At 41.6% G+C, this 12,288-nt stretch overlaps 2 protein-coding genes across 3 annotated transcripts in view; one reads left to right on the forward strand and one right to left on the reverse strand.

Annotated features, from left to right (window-relative positions):
- Window positions 1–12,288, forward strand: part of MIDEAS (mitotic deacetylase associated SANT domain protein) — a 60,010-nt gene that overhangs the window by 35,651 nt on the left and 12,071 nt on the right. For both annotated transcript variants that reach the window (XM_064658181.1, XM_064658182.1), the window contains exons 3-7: window positions 3,180–3,497; window positions 4,441–4,786; window positions 5,206–5,272; window positions 11,038–11,180; window positions 12,030–12,133. In XM_064658181.1, coding sequence (XP_064514251.1) covers window positions 3,180–3,497; window positions 4,441–4,786; window positions 5,206–5,272; window positions 11,038–11,180; window positions 12,030–12,133 — 978 coding nt within the window. The remainder of the gene's footprint in view (window positions 1–3,179; window positions 3,498–4,440; window positions 4,787–5,205; window positions 5,273–11,037; window positions 11,181–12,029; window positions 12,134–12,288) is intronic.
- The window catches only part of LOC135415839 (dynein axonemal light chain 1-like), a 49,376-nt gene continuing 45,339 nt past the window's right edge, over window positions 8,252–12,288 (reverse strand). Inside the window, exon 11 of the mRNA XM_064658213.1 lies at window positions 8,252–9,236. The gene's annotated coding sequence lies outside the window, so the exon portion shown is untranslated. The remainder of the gene's footprint in view (window positions 9,237–12,288) is intronic.

Consider the following 12,288-nt stretch of genomic DNA (forward strand, 5'->3'; position numbering starts at 1 on the left):
CTGATCACAGCAGTGGCCTTGAAACAGTTCTTCAGCTGTTGCAGTTGAGTTTTGTCTGTGAATTCTAAGTTTTTTAGAAACAACTTGAGGGATAGGCAGGATCAACGCCAGAACATCTGATGAGTTTCTTGGAGGACTGTACTAGGTCATCCTGCAATATTTATGCAGGAGTCTAAGTGAAAGTGCAACAAGTTGCACTTGCTGGAGTTATCCAGCAGACCTACTGCCCCAAATTCTGCAACAGGGATGCTGAGGTAGCTGAAAATCCCCTAGCAGTTCTAAAACTGAAGGTCCCATCCCTTGGTCAGAGACTCCTTTCTGCTTACCTCTAAGAATAATCAAACAGTTGAGAAAATATTTGGAGATCTGAAACAAATAGCTTAATTCCAAAATTAGTCATGTCCCCTCTTAGTAAACCTTAGTGTGGTCTTTCATGACCAGAAAAGCTCTGGTGTGGACCAGAACATCTTTAAGGATGTCTCAACTATTTATATATTAAGTTCCCAGTGGTGCCTTTTCTCAACCTTTGCTCCTATTCAGGTGTCCCCTTCCTCTTTTCTGTTGAAGGGGTCATCTCTCCTGTCATTAAGGAGGAGAGTCCTTTGCTGGTAACCTCCCAGTCTTGAAAATAAAAAGAGCATGGTTAGTTGATTGTACAGTCAGAGAAAAGTGACATCTTTTGTGTGACTAGCTGCCATAATTTCCTCCTTGTAGTCAGGAAATTAGTTCATGACTCTTGACCTACAGAGATCTGTGTAGCACACGGGAAGTACCTGAGGTTTGTAGATTGGTCAGAATTGGTGCTTGTTCACATATTCCCATTGTGATTACTTGTTTTATTGCACAAAGCGGGCCAAAGTGCTTGCACTAATGAGAGCTACATCAGGTGGATAAAAAGTAACCTGATTAAAACCAAGACTTTTTTTGACAGTGGTCTGAACAATGTGGTGTGAATGCACTGCTCCAAACAGTGGTTCAAAACTACCTGCTGTGGATCTTGCTGTCAGGAGATGACCCCAGAGCTATTCCAGGTGTTTAACTAGGGCTTCAGTAATAAGGTGATAACAGCATCAATTTCCCTGATGAATGGAGGCCTATGGAGAGCAGCACGTGTGAGCTGCTTCTTCAGGTGTGGGCAGTACCAGTAGGCATAGATATCTGATTCCAGTAGATGACCTGTTCATGTGTTTAAAAGGCATCCTTGTTAGTCTCTCTTTCCTGAAGTGATGGAGGGAGGCTATGAAAATTTACAAGAGTCCTTTACTGCCTCAAAGTAGTGGGTCTTAGAGACGTGTCTGTCAGCATGAATGCCCTCCAAATCCAAAATCGGTAGTTTTATGGGAAAGTACAGGTGTATGTGAGCAGCCTGGAGTGAAGGCAGGTCCTTGGAGCTCATTAATTTCTTCTGAAGTGCAATCTGGGACAGCGGAAGCCACTCGTGGCTTTACAGTTGTGTGTTTCATCACTGCGTGGTAGGGGCAGACGTTTGCAGTTTCTGTGAAGAAGCAGTCAGACTTCTAAACTGCAGTGTCAGTTACAGGATAAACCTTTCTGTGCTCACTTAGCCCTACTCTGATAAAAGGTCTGGGAAGGAGGCAGTCCTGAATCTTCTTGATATAGTAGATTTTACGTGCTCAAGCTTGGTACCTGGCATATTTTGAAGGCTTAATGTTTTCCAGGGTGGACCTGCTTGCTCTTAAAAACAACAAAAATTACCAGGACTCTCATTTGGAGAGAGACCAGAGCACTAACCCTAGGCTCTGACTGATGCATGTTGTGATAGTACAATTGTGCTTCCCTCAATATAGTATCAAAATGGGATGTCAGCCTAGTGTCCTTCTAGCTATCATGGATTGACTCTTCATGGGCCAGCTGAAGCATGTTCTCTTGCTCATCAGTGAAGCTGAATGACTTTCTTCATCTATGACCACAGTGAAATGACTGGGGTTGTGTCTGAACCCTTAGGACAAAACCTCTCATGTCAGCTTTTTCATCAGGACTAGGTACTCATTATGACACACAATAGGTTCTGTTTGAAGGCTTCAGTAAATCCCTGCAAAATTTTGAAAGTCCAGGTTGGAGACCTGTTGTCATACCTGAAAGATTATGTGTCTTAGTTTCTACCTAAAAAACGCAGCTGTTCAGCTGGATTTCTCAATAGATTGTGACTCTGATGGAGGATGACTTTGCATACCTGATCCTATCCAAAAGCTTTCCAAACAGAGCTTGAAGGTGGGGAGATGTTCTGAAACACCAAAAGGAGCATCTTCTACAGCTTCTACACTGCACTTCATCAGAGCTCAAGAAGACCTTTTACATCCCTGGAGAGAGCTGTTTTTGAAAGTTGTATTTAACATCTGGCTTCTAAGTGAGCTGGCAAGTGCTTCAGAACTGAGAGTGAAATGAACATGTTGATAGTAATTTGAAGGACTAGAAATCAATGATCTGTAGCTGTACTTAAAGGCATTTGGTGTTAGAGTATTCATGTGTTTATCCAGTAACTCATCCTTCGTTCCCATATCCTTGGAGCTCAGTGTGATAGGGTTTCCATGAGTAAAACAGACATGAAAACCATAATGTCAATGCCAAAAGTGCTGCCTTGCAGTTATACCTTGTTGATTCTCCAAGCGTAAGTCCTTCATGCTCAAGCCTAGTTAGACAACAAAACTTAAAGGCTCAAGTTATAATAAGAAAAATTTCTTTTTTCCTGTAAGTCAGAAAAAAAAAATGCATCAAAAAGCTAGCTCTGCTTTTTTTGTGTGTGAGAGATTTAGTTAAAATATGATCACAGTTTGGTCTTTCCTGGAACAGAAATCCAATATTTGGTATTAATAACCTGCAGGTTTTGATCATTACTAGAACTGAACAACCTTTGCTGGAAGTTATAAAGCAGGGCACAAATTTATCTGGAAAATAAAATGTCAAAACATAGGTAGTGAAATCATTCTTAAGAATGATGTATATAAATATTCTAGCAGTTGAGACTACGGACAGTCCTCAAGTAATTCTGTAAAATTTTGGTAACACTCTGAAGTATTCTTTTTCCTTCAGTAATGCCTCCAAATCCATTTCAGCTTGCAAATTGCATTGAGAAACTTGATATACACTGAAGGTGAGATATCATCTGATTTATTATGTAAGTACTACAGAACTTTTTAGGAATCTATTTTTCTTCTCAGGAACTGGATAATTCAGAGGAGAAGAGTGTGCTGGTAACAGCTCCAGGACCTACAGCTGCAAAAAGTGTTGTGGAATTTGCCAGTTCTTCACCAGCTCCCAAAAAAGCCCGGGAGGACAACAGCCTTGTGCCTCTTATCATTCCTGTGTCTGTGCCAGTGAGAAAAATTGACCTGCAGAGCCTTGAAAAGGAAAAGTCTGAGGATGGAAAGCTGCCGAGAGGCCAAACAAACGATCGAGCTCCTTGTGAACGCAAGCCTTCTGTGATAGTCACTCGGAGGCGATCTAATCGTAATACTAACATGGAAACCTCAAGTCAGGTATGGATAGGCTAAGAAACCAAAGATGGGCCGGATCTGTTAGATTTAATTATGCAGTTTTTTAGCCATAAACTTTTCTATGAAAGTAGTTTGATCTCAGGCCTTGAACTTGGAATGTGTGTAGTCTAGGGATTTTTTTTTTCATCATAATATTGCCATATATTTGGGCATTGCTGGCTTTTCATGACCTACAGCTAATGCTATGCCCACTATTAAACAGTGAACAAAGCTGTATGGGCAATAATACTAGATTAATTGTCTGTGCCAAGAGTGGTTTCTCCATACATACATAGATAATAATAAATTGTACATAGTGCACATATCTCTCTATACAAATAAAATCCAGGGTGAAGATTTATTCTCATGGAGTTGAAACCTCTTACTGAGGTTCTGAAGGTGGGTACTTGTGTTCCCCGGCAGTGTGGTGGTAGTAAGTGGGTGGGTTGATTTTTTTTTCTTTTTTTTTTTTTTTAAATTTCATCTCTCTCTTCTATCCAGAAGTACAACAGATTGTTCAGATATCAGAGAAATGGCAGGAATCTAAGGAATTCTCTGAAATTAGATGCTTGGCCATCTAATAAAATATTGTTATATTGTCTTCTGTTCTCTTACTGCTATTTGATATCACACTGGTATACCAGGATTCTGCTATGCTTTTGTGTCCTCTTTTAAAGTTACTATGAAGGTTGGACCAGATGTATGTGTAGTTCTTGTAAAATATAACTCTATAATCACTCAGAGATAGTGCTGCTACCTAATAATTCCTGTGTCCATTCCATTCCCTGTCTTCTTCCTCCCTCTTTCCTTTTGTGCTAATTATTGACACACCCCCCAACTGTCCTATCCAGATTTTGAGCTGCCATGAAAGTGCGTTGTCATCTCTGAAGTTTTTCAAATGACCTCAGGTTTTAAAATTAAAGTATGTAATTTTTTTTTCTATTAGCATGAAGATGCTGTTCCAAAGGATGAAGCAGAGGGCTTTGCCCGAAAACCAAAGCAGCGGCCAAGACCTGAGCCACTCTTCATACCACCAAAAGCTGGCACCTTTATTGCACCCCCTGTTTATTCTAACATTACTCCATATCAGAGCCACTTACGGTCACCTGTCCGTCTGGCAGATCATCCTTCAGACAGGAACTTTGAGCTACCTCCTTACACTCCTCCACCAATTCTTAGTCCAGTGAGAGAAGGATCTGGGCTATATTTTAATGCTATCCTCTCTACAAGTGGTCACTCGGTTCCACCTCCAATGACACCGAAAAGTGGTCACAGAACTCTTCTTAGATCAAGTAAGTTTTTACTTTATCCTTCCTTTCCTGGGTAATCTATGATTAGGAACTCTGGAGTAATAGGGGGAAGGTTATGCCTTTAGGAAGTGTGGTTGTGTGAAACTGGGGCTTCTTAATGATTGTCTGGGGAACTGGGATGGAGGAAATGTATTGTTGGGGGTGTTAAGACTCGTTCACGGGCAATCTGCAACACCCCCTGCTGACGTTCTTCAGAATGGAAAAGTCGATTCCTCTGTAGCAGATGATCAGTCTCTTGAACTGAGGGAGGAAGGCACGTTCTTGGTCATGTTAAGCTCCTTTAGCATGTGGGTACCTTTTTTGAGAGATGGACAGCTCTGATTAGATTTGCAGGCTGTGTGAAATGTAAATCTCAGATATGAAGCTGAGCTGTCTGAGCAGTTATTTTTTTCTGCTTGCAGATAGTTCAGAAGTTACCCCTCCTGTTCTTACGGTAGTGGGGGAAGCCACCCCAGTCAGCATTGAACCGTAAGTACACCGCAGATCCTTAGCCTCTTAGTAAATGTGCTTCCTTTCTTCCTCTTAAAACTTCAGGCTGCTCTGTGTACAACTGGTGTATCTGTTAGAACTATTAAAGCTATTCCTACTGGTGATTCAAAATATAAGTTGTCTTCATTAAAAATTACTCTGTACAAAAAATAATGTTTGTTGGATGTAATTCTGGAGATAATAATTGCTTTCTGTTACTGCTTGTCTGTCTCTGGGCTGAAATACTATTAGTTAACTAAGGGTGAAGCTGTCCTGTTCTGTTGTATAGGAGCACTTCTTTGTATGCTGCGTTTGTTTTAGTGGGAAGATAATGCTCTTTTAAAGGAAGGACAGAATATAGTATGGAAAACTGTAGTTAGCTCTCTCATGAACTGGTCAGATCACTGTTTATCCCTGTGGTGTGTTGTAGCAGCAGCACAACTATGAACACTTCACTCCCCCCAGGCGAGCTCAGTTGAAAGCACTGCAGCCGGTGACATATGGGGGATGTGCCCTGAGCTAATAAACCTTGTTAGTCGTTTTAGCTGGCTGTGTGCTGGGAAAGCTCAGATGTATGTGGATGCAGCAGAACTATGGAACACAATTTGGGGATACTGCAGCTGGCGTTGTAAGCTTAGGCTTGGGGCCAGTCCTGGTAAACCTGAGCAGAGTAGCAAATGTCTCTGCACAGCCTTTGCAAATGCTGAGAAGTGTTATCAGCTCAAGCTCAGTGCTGCAGAACTACACCAAGGTAGTTCCAGTTCATTACTACACCTAGTTAATGAACTCTTGCAAAATCTAATCATGGAGATGCATGGCATGGAAACACCCATATGGGATAATGACACCCACGTGGCTCTGCGTCACTGACTGTACAGTGTGGAATCTCTACTCTAACTCTGCAGTGTATCCTGTAACATTTGAGATATTTAACTCACACTCTCTCCAGATAAATACAGGGCTTATTTTGCTTTTTCTTCCAAAATGGCTTATATTTTAAAAATGGACTGGAGCATTTGTTGACAATTTATTTTTTTCTTGCCCTTTTTCCATTCTGCCTTCCTGTTTGAAGTTCAGTTTTCTGCACTTGTGGTAGGAGGCTGTCCTGAGCAAGTGTTGCAATTGTGAATGAACCCAGATTATTCTTGTCACCTTTGCAAATCTCCTCTAGACTGAGCCCATTTATGAAAATAAGCACATTTGGTGTTGTTTAAATCCATTTTAGAAATGGCCTAATTCATCTTTTTGCTGTTGGTTCATTTCACACTAATCCAGGGGAACTTCTTGAAAAGATTTTTGTTCCTCTTCCCACCACCCCCCCCCTGCCCCTTGCCCCCCTGTTTTGATCTTTGACCTCTCTGTGGTGCAATTGCCTTTGGCTGTTGTGTCTGTTGGTTTAAATTGCTGAAGTTAATGGCATAATGTTAGCTGCGAATTCAGCTGTGTGTGAAAATTTGAGGACATGTTGCTGGAAGTTTCAAACCATAGTAACTTAGTAATGCAAGTTCATTTCCATTTGCCAAAAGGGAGTTACGTGCAGAGTTGTCTTGCCGTCATTGTCATCGTCTTACTGAACAGATGCTTGAGCAGGTAGATAGCTATTAACTTTTAACCACGAAAAATTAATAAACTGGTGTCATTCTGTGTTTGGCAGCAGTGTTGTGGTCAGTTATATAGACATACCTTCCTTGAAGAAAATGTGGCAGGAAGCACTTTTTTTGTAAAAGAAAAAAAATGTTTAATTTTATTTGTATTCTTGACCCTAATTTGTGATTACCCAATATAGCGTTCTTAATTGCTTGTGCTTTCACAAACCTTCTGCTAATGCTTCCCAAAAGGTCATTTCATTGCAGAGATTTGGAATAGGAAATGTGATAATGAAGCTTAATTCTTTGTGAGGTGGTACAATAGGCAGTTGGTGTCACAGATCCTTGTGTCCTACTGGTTTTGTAATTCAGTTGTCTGGAAGCTACCCCTCAGCTAGGCAGCCTTAAATGTAGCTGTGGTGTATCAGCTGTGAATCGCCTTCCCAATTCACAGCCTCAGTTCAGGATGTTGCCACACTCAGCTGCCCAGTGGGCATCGCAGGGGCACCATCATTGCTTACAGGCAAGAACTCTTGTTGTACTGATATCTAGGCTTCATCAGCAAAGGAACAGTGGAATAATGCTTGAATGGACCTCTGGAGGTCCTCTGGTCCACCCCCTTGCTCAGAGCAGGCCAAATTAGATAAGTTGCTCAGGTCAACTCTTGCAGTAGAATGCCAGCTTTACTTGGGCATTGCAGGTAGAAGGTTGCAATTCTTAGTCTTTGCTAGCACAGAGGTATCATTCCAAGTTTAGTTTCAAGATAAAAAGTAACTTCTGATCCCCTTTCAGGAAGGCTCACATTCTTTCCCTCCAGCTTTTACATTTGTATCTTTCCTTCTCACAAGTAAAGTCAGAGGAGTCTGTGTCTTGGGACACAAAATCTCTAAAATTTCCCAGTGCAGTTAACAGTCTTTTTATCTCTTTGTAGTGTGTAGTGGGTTAACCTTGACTGGATGCCAGGTGCCCACTAAAGTCGCGCTCTCACTCCCCTCTGCAACTGGACAGAGGAGAGAAAATATAACAAAGGGTTCATGAGTTAAGGACAGGGGCAGATCACTTACCTATTACCATCATGGGCAAAACAGACTCAGAGTGGGGATATTAATTAAATTTATAACTAACAGAATGAGAGCAGGAGAATGAGAAGTAAAGTAAGTCTTATAAACACCTTCCCCCACCCCTACCTCCTTACCGAGTTCTACCTCCTCCCCCCACAGCGGCGCAGAGAGACGGGGAATGGGGCGGGGAATGGGGGTTACGGTCAGTTCATCACATGTTTGTGCCGCTGCTCAGAGAGAGGAGTCCAGCATAGGGTCCCTCCCAGGGGAGACAGTCCTTCATGAACTTCTCCAGTGTGAGTCCATCACATGGGCCTGGTGCCTGGAGCACCTCCTGCCCCTCCTTCTCCACTGACCTTGGTGTTTGCAGAGTTATTCACATGTTCTCACTCTGCTCTTCTTTGGCTGCAATTTTCATTTGCACAATAGCTTTTATTTTTCCTTCTTAAATGTGTTATCACAGAGGCATTGCCACCATTTCTCATTGGCTTGGCCTTGGCCAGTGGTAAGTCCATCCTGGAGCTGCCTGGCACTGGCTCTACCAGACATGGGAGAAGCTTCCAGCAGCTTCTCACAGAAGCCACCCCTGTAGCCTCCCCGCTACCAAAAACTGGCCACAGAAACCCAATACAAGGTGACAGCAAAGTGTCAGTTTTCAGATGTCATCCCTTCTAGGGCAGAGCGTAATCCATAACCCTTTCCTCCTCTGCGAGAGTGCAGGCCATAACAGTAAGCGAGACTAATCACAGTGAGCAGAAGACACCACATGAACATCTCTCTGCAGTATGCCACAATGTGCTGAGAGGAGGGCTGGCTTACCAGGGTGGTTGTTTTGCTTTGTTTTCTAGCCATGTCTTCTCAGTGTTGCATGAAATCTCTTGCTTTTTATTTTTAGTCTGGATTGTGCTTTTTGTGTCCAAAATGAACAGCACATGGGAAGGAAAAATGGAAGACATTTTCAACTGCTTTAGTTCTTCCCTGCCCATGGCCATGATTTGAGATGTGTAATGTTCCTATTGATTTACCTTCAATAGGTATTGGAGATAGTGTTTTTGGGAAAAAGACAGATAGTATATGGCAGCCTGTTTAAAACTTCCCTGTTACATCTGTCATGCTGGATGTCAACTTGCCATCACCTACTGAGAGGAAGTTAGCACCAGTCTGTGTATCTAGCAGATTCTGCTTGTCCAAGTAGAAATCCCATCCCATCACAGTTGAGTTGCTGCTGAATGGGTGATGAAGTCAGAACAAGTGTGTAGGCTAGTTAACTTCTGTGTCTCTTTGTTTACATATTCCTCTTAAGTAGATCTGGGTCTGCTATAGATGCAAAAGAAACAGTTTTTAAAATCTCTTTTTATGTGTGTTAGAAGTCAGAGATTTTTTTGAACACAAGCTTTTCTAGCACATGACATCTCATGATTCCGATGTTTACTGACAAAACCAAAATGATGTATTGGGTGTAAAAGAGGGAAATAAGATGTTTGCTTTTTCTCCTTAAATGATACTTGTTTCCTTCCCTTTGATATCACAGTCTCTTAGGACTTCAAAATGTCCTATTGAAACACTTGCTAGTATCTCTCTGGATTTTTGTATGGGTTATATGTGTTGTTTCAAGGCCTACCCACACCTTTTCCAAACTCTTGTTTTTGTAATAGACGTGCATGTGTCATTTCAGTATACCAGAGGAGGAGAAAAGTCTGGAGGTTGGCATTTATTTCTTGGATGTTTTTGTTACTATTCCTTATTGCACTAGGTCGTGCTTTTTCTCTGGTAGTTGTGCTTCCCCTCATGCTGGGGGGACACGAAGCCAAGACTTGAGAATTATAGGAAACCTTGCCAGGGGGTTTTACCTTCTTTCTAATGAAGCACCTCCAGAATTTAATCATCTTGTGCACACTGCCTGATCTGTCCTGTCAAAAAAAGAGCTTATTTCTATATACTTTACTGTTTCAGGAGCTACCAGTGTGGTGCTAGTTAACTGACATCTAGAAGAGACACACTTTTGCATTAAGTATAAATACCTTATTTCAGAATAGGAGGGTTTCATTGTATTCTAAGTGTCTGAGCAGCAGCTGTTCTCAAATATCTTAGATTTTTTGATATCATGGTTTCCTGAAGGGTTTTTTTTTTTTGCTTACTTAGCTTGGACATTTCTTTCGTTGTATCTTCTGGACCTCTGAATTGTATGTATAGTTTCTGTGTTACTTAGAAAGTTGTCCTTGGCCATATTTTGCAGAGTTGTAGCTACTGCTGTCTCCTCTGCATATTTTCCCACTGAGACATAGAATAATGATAAAGTACTTCTGTGCTGTCACTGCTTGCTGTGCTCCAGACCTCCAGACCTCAAAGTCTGGTAGAAGAGTCTTTTAGTGGGGGTTCTTACCTATCTCTGTGCACAAAGTCGCATTTGCTAGTACGGAGTAGAATGTCTCTGGATGGTCCTTTGACTTAAAGCAAGTGTAGGGCTCTGTTGATTGGGTGTAGTGAAAAATCTGTGTGCTGATTCAGATCTAAAAGTATGAGATTGCTGCTAACAGAATGGGATTTGGTTTTGATACAGAATGAGCAATACTGCTTTCATTACTTCCTATTTTTTGTTTCAGTTGTTAGAAAGAGTATCTAGAAGACACTAGCTTGTGTCAAGATCATAACAGACCAAATTTTGATCCTGCTTTGAATTGGCATTTGAACCAGATGGCATTGTGTAGGTTGAAAAGGACTTCTGGAGACTATGGTTCTGCTGTTATGGATGACAAAACCCTGATACTTAAGCAGGCTCACCCGTCTTATGCATGAGGAGCAAGCTTCCCATAAGAGGAGTCTGTGTGACTGCCTCTCAAAAAGTGATGTTTATTGGAAGCTAATAACTGTTATTTGAGCACCTATTAGGGGATGCTAATTTAAATACAACTTCCAACGGTTGCTGATAAGACAATGGAAACTGGTAATGGACATAAAACCTCTCAACTTCTGAGTTATAATGTAACCTACAACACTGTTGTGTTATATGTAAGAGCCTGCTGCATTTGTTTCTTCATAATTAGTGTTTCTAGCAGAGATGGAGACTTCCTGGATATTGTAAAGGGGTCCTGACTGTTACTTTTTTCTTTCCCTGCAGGCGAATAAATGTAGGAACTCGCTTTCAAGCAGAAATCCCATCACTCCAGGACAGGTCTCTGGCAGAAGTTGATGAGCATAAAGCAGAGCTGGTGTGGCAACCGTGGGGCGACCTGGAAACCAACAAAGACACCCAAGAGAATGGTAAGAAGGTGGAAGGCTGGTAAATAGGACTGAATTGTCACAGTGGTTTTAGGGGTAACCACAGATCTACTGTAGGCGTAATTTAAAATCTCTGAGCTGCCAGTCAAGTGACATGTTTGAATGGTCTTGGAAACAATTTTAGGAGTAAAACTTGTTTATCAGGTTGCATGTGTGGGGAGGGGGAGGTTGGTAGGATTGTTTTTTTTTAATTGACAGAAAACTGGGACCATTTGTTTCTAGTCAGGTAAAGAGCAGCCTTTTGCTCAGTGAAGCTTCACTGTTTTTGTTAACATTTGAAAGCCACATACACTTCTGTATTTTTGAGGGATGTTCTGAACATAATAATAAATTTTGGAAAAATTAAGTTTGTAGACAGAAGTCAGGATGAGGAAGCAGGAGTTGTGGCAGCTAGTAAGCAGACTTGGGGATCTGTCTGCTTTTGTTGCAGATGAGTTGTGGCCTGTATAAATCCTGAAGGGAAGAGGAAGTGGGCAGGCTTGGAAGAAATCTTTCTGATTAGAGAGGAAAAAGGGTATTGTGAAATGGAAATTCACAATATAAGAGGGGATTCAAGAAGTCGCTGAGGAAGAGACGTGGGAAGACATTATATGTGGGAGGAGATTTGCAAGAAACTCTGTGTGGAAACAGTACAGCCTGACCTTGCAGTCTAATGAGTTCTTGGGTCCAAATTTGACCCAGATAAATTTGCAGGGACATTCAGTTTCTCTGAAAGTTTTACTTTCTGTTTTGCCTAGTCCTCCTTCAAAAGAGCTAATTAATCATGGAAATCTGTAGGAAATTTCATTTTAATCCTCTTACCTGAATTTTTTTGTACTCCTCTGGAAATAGTGGAAAACCTGCTAGCTGCTGCCTGTTCAAGCATTTTTCCTGGGGCTGGAACCAACCAAGAGCTGGCATTGCATTTCTTACATGAAGCAAAGGGAAGCATTCTGGTGAGTCTTCCCAGGTGTTCAACTCAGTGTGGTCAAAGATGTTTGGGAAGGTCAGATAACCTTTCACTCCTGAGAGGAAAGCCTTGCAAACTCCTTGCAATGCATCTAGCTTCCACTGTTTATTCCACTGTCCCTTGGATATCCCTAAAGTGGGT

This window comes from Pseudopipra pipra, chromosome 6 (assembly GCF_036250125.1).
Source record: "Pseudopipra pipra isolate bDixPip1 chromosome 6, bDixPip1.hap1, whole genome shotgun sequence".
NCBI lineage: Eukaryota > Metazoa > Chordata > Aves > Passeriformes > Pipridae > Pseudopipra > Pseudopipra pipra.